This window comes from Squalius cephalus, assembly GCF_949319135.1.
Source record: "Squalius cephalus genome assembly, chromosome: 15".
Lineage (NCBI taxonomy): Eukaryota > Metazoa > Chordata > Actinopteri > Cypriniformes > Leuciscidae > Squalius > Squalius cephalus.
Window position 1 is genome coordinate 755,001 of NC_137136.1, and position 7,500 is coordinate 762,500.

Here is a 7,500-nt window from a genome sequence, read left to right on the forward strand (position 1 = left end):
ACATGCACTGAAAACTTCAAAAACTTTTAGGCTTTTATGTTCAAACCGGAGTCAGACAATGATGGAGAGACTCGAGAAGAAGTGACAACATGTAGAAGCAACAGGACATTTCTGAATGGTTAGTTGATGAGTTTATGAAGCTGATGTGTAGTTATCTTCTAGTCATTGATTAGCATGTTCTGTCTTGATAATCTATAAATCGTGTTCTGGGGGCGGGGTTTATGTAAATTTTAGGGTTGGTGATGTCACTAACCCAGGAGGTATGTGGTGTAGTCTCTACCAGCCGTTTGTTGTAGTCCTTAAAAAGCGATTTCTGTTAAAGCAAATATCTCCCTTTGCTCTGAACTTTGAGTGTCGTAACTTTGCAGATGTTGTTTATGCTCAAACAGCAACATTACACACTAACTAAAATTAGAAAAGTCAAATCATAATCAACCACCCCTTTAAAAGAGCATAATAGGGTGAATCTCTGATGTTTTCTGCTCAGGCCAGCGGGCTTCAGTTCCGTCACACTGACAACATCAACCACTGGAGGAACGCCATGATGGAGGTCGGGTTGCCAACGGTAAATCACACTCGTGTTTCGGCCCATAGTTCGACAGGAACTGTTGTCTACTGTAGTGAATACTTCACATCACTGAAGAAGATGTTGTATATTCTGCAGATGTTTCATCCAGAGACGACGGATGTGTATGATAAGAAGAACATGCCCAGAGCCGTTTACTGCATTCATGCTCTGAGGTCAGCAGAACTGACGCCTGAACATCATCCAGAATAAGGACTTCTGAGTGCTTTATTACAGTTATTCATTATTTCATGGTTTCTTGTGTTAGTTTGTACCTGTTTCGTTTGGGACTCGCCCCTCAGATCCACGACCTGTGTGGGAAGGTCAAGTTCACAGGTAACATGCATGTATATATTTAAGAAAAATCTGTTATTTATATATATATACAGTATATACAAGCAAATATTTCTCTAAAATATACATGCACATGTGTGTATTTTATATATACAAAGTAATTATTCACAGAACACACACACACACACACATATATATATATATATACTTTTATTTTGGATGTCTTTAAACTGATTGTGTGTTCTGCAGAGGAGGAGATCAATAACATGAAACTGGAGCTGGATAAATACGGGATTCAGATGCCAGCGTTCAGTAAGATCGGAGGAATTCTGGCCAATGAGCTGTCAGTGGACGAGGCGGCAGGTGCGTGTCACTGCCAGAAGCTTCCCCAGTATGTTTATCAGCATGCATTGCAATAAGGTCTCGTTTGTTAACATTATTTTACACAAAAAATACTTCTGCAAATATAAATCTTAATTAATTTCAACTTTTACTAATGCATTATTAAAATAAAATGTTTTGTTTGTTAACATTATTATGCAATGAGTTAACATTAATAAATGCTTTAAAAATAGCTAATTTTTAGTTCATGTTAGTTAACAGATTAACTAATGTCAACAAATGAGACCTTATTGTAAAGTGTTGCCAATAATAATACATTTTATTTTAAAAAATAATTTATTTCTTTTCTAATACTTACTTTTTCTAATAATAACCTTTCTAATACTAAAAGTGCTACAATATGATAAAAAAAAAATGTAAATCTGACTAATGCATCAAATAAAATAAAAAAAGCAAAACCATTATATATCCAGATCAATAATTGTTTTTTTTCTTATTTGTACCAGAAAACAAGACAAAATAATTATCTAAATATTTAATTCAAAGAGAAAAAAAGTTTAACATTTTTTTTTACCTTACTGACTTTTTTTATTTATTTTTTTATGTATAAATATCTGAAGTGATTCTGCATCTCCAGTAAATGTATCTTGATTCAGGGATGTTTAGATATTTGTACTGGAAAACAAGACGAAATTTGAACAAAACCTCTTCATTTGACCAAAACTTTTAACAAAGTGTTACCATGTAAAAATCCAGTTATCTGTACTATTCCTTCTGGTGACACAGAAAAACCAGCTTCATCTTTAAAGTCAGCATGAAAGGGAAGTTACATTAGTATTTTCTCCTCTATTGTGCCGTATATCGAGTGAAACGCTTCAGGAACAAGAACAAATGTGGGCGGGGCTTGATTGTGTCCATGGGGTATTGATTGGATGGTTGTGGTTTGCTATTGGCTGATCTCATGTGAGTGACAGGTTATAGCCCCACCCTCGTCATCAGAGAAGAGATGCTGCTGTTATTCTGATTCAGGATCACCAGGAACATGATTTTAAAGCGATCGGTCTGTCTCTCCTGTCTTCAGTGCACGCGGCTGTGATCGCCATCAATGAAGCGGTGGACCGGGGGTGTGTGGAGGTCACAGGTCGAGCCCTGCAGAACCCCAACGCCATGCTGAGCGCCCTTCAGGACCAGCTCATGCCCGTCTACCAGGAGATGCTGCGACAGGCGCGCGTTCAGAAGGCGTCTCGGGCACGAACACACGTAAGAGCGTCACATGACCACAAACTGGCAAGAGACGAACTGCTGCTGTCGAGCTGATGTGAACCATTCTGTGTTTTTGTAATACTGTTTTTTTAATACTGTTCCTTGAAATCCTTGAAAGTTTGTGAATCTGAAAAAAAAATTTCAAGGCCCTGGAAAGTTGTTGAAAATAAACATGCAGGTCCTTGAATGTGCCCTGATTTATTTTGTGCAAGAAGTTTTCTGGAAAAAAATCCTTGTTATTCCCTCCGGTCCGCTAATGTGTTATTTCACCAACACTTCGTGGCCTATGCGCACTAGCTCGCTTGATTTACGTTAGTTACGCGCATTTACGCATTGCGTTAAGTGTTTCCCGCGTGAACGTTGCCATGACGTTCATTATATGAATATAACACCTAGTTAAGCGTTTTGTTCCTCCTCTATTATATTGATAATATCCCCATGTTCAATAAATAATAAAAGGGACTCCAGACCCTCTTAAATTGGTCTTCTTTACCCTTAAGAATATAGGTTATCTTTTCCATTGCGATGCATGAAGATATTTCTCTTAACCATCGAGTTATACCGGTATTAGGCCTTTCTAACGATTCTGTGTTTTACAGGGAAGCGGATCAGCAGAGAACGACATTTATGAGGAATATCTGACGCAGAGAGAAATTCAAGACTGCGTTAACAGAGTCAACAGTGAGTCGAGAAGTCATGTCTGGGTCACTCAGTTCACCACAAAATCTAATTGGAATTTCAATAATTAGGACATTTGCATAAAAGGAAAACCAGGAATGATTTTTTGCAACCCTTAGATTAAGTTTCATTTGTTAAAACGAATTAGCTGCATTAGTTAACATTTAACTAAGAATAAACAACACTTCTACAGCATTTATTAATCATAATTTGTTAATTTCTGCATTAACTCATGCACTATTAAAATTAAATGTTGTGTTTGTTAACATTAATTAATCTACTCTGAACTAACATGAACAAAAAATAAACAATTATATTCTTATTAACATTAACAAAGATAATAAATGCTTCCAAAAATATTTTGTTCATTGTTAGTTAGCTTTTAGACCTTATTGTAAAGTTTTGCCAGTTAATACATTGTGACAATAATATTATTGCTATTTTGATTATACTATTGTCGTTGTAAATAACAAAACAACTATTACAATTTTAAATATTTTTCTTTATCTTATTATTATTGTTGTTATTTTTAATCATATTACAATTGTTTTGCATTAATAAGTGCAGTTACTAATAATGTTACATGTTTATTTATTGAAATTTGACAGTAAAGCACTGAGCTTGAAATGGGATGCAGATAAAATTAACCTCTTCTTTACTTACTTTCTGTGTAATTCAGTCATGATTCAAAGAAAAGTTTTGTTTTTCATGAGACTTTGTGACTTTTTCCTACTTTTCCACATATTAGGGAGTAGAAATGGCTAATAAGTGCTCCTCTGCTAATATCATCTACTGGTTATAGTGGTAATTTCATGTCTTTAAAAAAAGCGTTTGTTTGCCATGAAGTGCTAGTTTTTCTACATCTTTAAAGGTTTAGTTTTACAAATCATCACATTAAATGTTATCCAATTTTAATGTTAATTTTAGAGCTCTGAAGTGCTGGGAATGAAGAGATGAAAACTATTTCTGCCACAATACCATGGTTACAGTCAGCGTTTACTGCATTAAATCCATGGTGAATGTCGGTCATTTGTGGACTGAAAATCCTATAACTTGTTTGTTCATGGCACAATAAAACATTAGTTGCATCGGCAGGAAAAATGGTTGCAAAATACAACCGTTAGGTCGCAGTCTGGAGCCCTGCATCTGCTAAATGAATACATGTATTCATAAATATAATTTCTTTCTTCTTTCTGTTGTGTTGTATTGCCCAGTGTTTGAGTGACGTATTACATAGGGTCTGATTGACGGTTCAGTTCTCTCTCTCTGTGTGTGTGTGTGTGTTGCAGTGCGCGCTGCGGTGGAGTGTGTGGACGAGGCGCTGGACTGCACTGACCCGCTGGCGCTGATCTGTGCCCTGCAGAACCCCAGTCTGGCGCTCAGAGGACTGGTCCGAGATCACGCCGGCTGGTACCTGGAGCAGATGAGCGCTGATCGAGAGCAGAAAGCCCTGGTGAGACTCACACACAGCATCATCTCTCTCCCCGCTCACTCATAAACCGTCCACCAGTGACTGAAGTGTGTGTTTTGTCAGGATCTGGGATCTGTGGATCCTCTGGAGAGAGATGAACTACAGGAGGCCGTCAACATGGCCAATGAGGACGCGCAGAGGGATCGAACCAGTCAGTGAAACACTCAAACTAATTATCAACATGTGCAGTGTGTTAGTAGAGTCAATGTTTGGTGTTTAAGGCATGGTTCACCCAATTCTGTCATCAATTGCTCATGTCGTTCCAAACCCATAAGACATTCCTTCATCTTTTGAACACAATTGAAGATATGTTTAATGAAATCGGAGATCATGCCTTTAAAAGCAGCCATTTTGTAAACAATAATACATGTACTACCATTTTACATTTTTTTTGTTTTTTAAAGAAACTAATACTTTTATTCAGCAAGGACACATTAGTTTGATCAAAAGTGACAGTAAGGACATTTGTAATATAATTTTTTCTTTTTTTAATAAATGCTGTTTCATGTACAGTAAGGTGTGTGTGTGTGTGTGCAGTTCAACAGGCGGTGAGTAAAATAAACGAGGCCGTGCAGCGTGGAGAAGCTCGTCAGACGGTTCGGGCACTAATGAACCCAGATGCTCATCTGCCAGATGTCTATCCGTTCGCTGCAGAGCTTTACCAGAGAGAGCTGGCACCCCTTCAACACCAGTGCCCACAGGTAACACACACCGCCTAACCCTGGGTTAACCTCCTCTAAACCCTGGGCTAACCTCCTTCTAAACCCTGGGCTAACCTCTTTCCAAACCCTGGTTTAACCTCCTTCTAAACCCCGGGTTAACCTCCTTCTAAACCCTGGGTTAACCTCTTTCCAAACCCTGGGTTAACCTCTTTCCAAACCCCGGGCTAACCTCCTTCTAAACCCTGGGCTAACCTCTTTCCAAAACCTGGGTTAACCTCCTTCTTAACCCTGGGTTAACCTCCTTCTAAACCCCGGGTTAACCTCCTTCTAAACCCTGGGCTAACCTCCTTCTAAACCCTGGGTTAACCTCCTTCTTAACCCTGGGTTAACCTCCTTCTTAACCCTGGGTTAACCTCCTTCTAAACCTCGGGTTAACCTCCTTCTAAACCCTGGGCTAACCTCCTTCTTAACCCTGGGTTAACCTCCTTCTAAACCCTGGGTTAACCTCCTTCTAAACCCTGGGCTAACCTCCTTCTAAACCCTGGGCTAACCTCTTTCCAAAACCTGGGTTAACCTCCTTCTTAACCCTGGGCTAACCTCCTTCTAAACCCCGGGCTAACCTCCTTCTAAACCCCGGGTTAACCTCCTTCTAAACCCCGGGCTAACCTCCTTCTAAACCCCGGGTTAACCTCCTTCTAAACCCCGGGCTAACCTCCTTCTAAACCCCGGGTTAACCTCCTTCTAAACCCGGGTTAACCTCCTTCTAAACCCCGGGTTAACCTCCTTCTAAACCCCGGGTTAACCTCCTTCTAAACCCGGGTTAACCTCCTTCTAAACCCCGGGCTAACCTCCTTCTAAACCCCGGGCTAACCTCCTTCTAAACCCCGGGCTAACCTCCTTCTAAACCCCGGGCTAACCTCCTTCTAAACCCCGGGTTAACCTCCTTCTAAACCCTGGGCTAACCTCCTTCTAAACCCCGGGTTAACCTCCTTCTAAACCCCGGGTTAACCTCCTTCTAAACCCCGGGTTAACTCCCTTCCCCGGTGATAAAATAAGGTTTAGAAGGGAAATAGTTTAATAAGTTTCACTATGGCTGGGGTTTTGTAGTGGTTTTATTAACGTCTTTCTGCAGTTGAAACACTGATTGATGGATACATGAGACATGATTTATATCAGTAACTTGTTCTGTATCTTTCAACATTGTTTCTGATGTTCGTTGATGTTTATTTGCTGCTGTAACTAGTAGTAAAGAGGAAGAGATCGGTTCATCTGTCACACTCATTAAAGAGACACAAACGCATTTACTGACTGAATTTAGTGATGAAATTTGAAAGCTGAGACTTTGTTTCATGTAAAAAATATCAAAGTACAAAGATTATTATGACTAGATTAATTATTACAAGATTAAGATTATTATTACAAATCATTTTTATTGTCGTTTTGTTTAAGTGCGGCACAGACTAAAAGATTGATTCTTGGGATTTGCTAAAAATGAGAATCGATGATAATTTATTTATTTTTTCTCCCAAGAAGCTGTGTTTGTACGGCTTTTTACCTCGGTTTGAAAACCTGCAGGATTAGCACTGTTAACACTGGATTATGATGACAAATGTGTGTGGTGTGAAACAATGAGATGTTAAAATGTTTCACTGAAATGATGATGATGTTGTTGTAAAGTGTTATCTTGTAATGTCCCCTAAGGTACAGTTGTGCTGCTTGTTCTCAGGGCTCGCTGCAGCAGGAGGAGTTGTTCGTGGCGGTGGAGATGCTGTCAGCGGTCGCTCTGGTCAATCAGGCTGTGGAGGTGAAAGACTTCGGTGCGTTCAGCGCTACGCTAGTCAGTCCTGCCGCTGGACTCGCTGACATCGATGATGGCCTGATTCAGAGGTCTGACCGTTCACTCACTGTATGAGTTTATATATGGACATCTTACTTATCATTTCAAACTCTGATTGGGTCTAGATTTTATTTGTCTGCTTTCAGTTAAGAGAGTAAAACCGTGTTTTGTGTGGTATAATCGCTAACATGTTTGATATGTGAATATCTGAGGCTCTAAATGATGAACCTGTCAATCTCCCGCAGTCCGTTCGTCGTTTCACTCTTTTATCCAGTAAAAGTCTTTCAGTGTAACTGTACAAGCGTCCTCCTTCAGCTCGAGCTCCACGAGTCTTTCTGTGTCAAATCTGCTCTGATTTTATCAAGGAAACGCAAGAATAACTTTGATA

General features: G+C 39.4%; 1 protein-coding gene across 2 annotated transcripts in view; it reads left to right on the forward strand.

Moving 5' to 3' along the window:
• The window catches only part of iqgap3 (IQ motif containing GTPase activating protein 3), a 37,588-nt gene that overhangs the window by 3,462 nt on the left and 26,626 nt on the right, over positions 1-7,500 (forward strand). Inside the window, exons 4-13 of one of the 2 annotated variants that reach the window (XM_079893835.1) lie at positions 488-565; positions 665-741; positions 834-901; positions 1,109-1,222; positions 2,283-2,461; positions 3,064-3,145; positions 4,432-4,595; positions 4,677-4,764; positions 5,151-5,314; positions 7,002-7,162. In XM_079893835.1, the coding sequence (XP_079749961.1) occupies positions 488-565; positions 665-741; positions 834-901; positions 1,109-1,222; positions 2,283-2,461; positions 3,064-3,145; positions 4,432-4,595; positions 4,677-4,764; positions 5,151-5,314; positions 7,002-7,162 (1,175 nt within the window). Of the gene's footprint in view, positions 1-487; positions 742-833; positions 902-1,108; positions 1,223-2,282; positions 2,462-3,063; positions 3,146-4,431; positions 4,596-4,676; positions 4,765-5,150; positions 5,315-7,001; positions 7,163-7,500 lie in introns of both variants that reach the window. The other variant, XM_079893834.1, reaches the window with a different exon arrangement.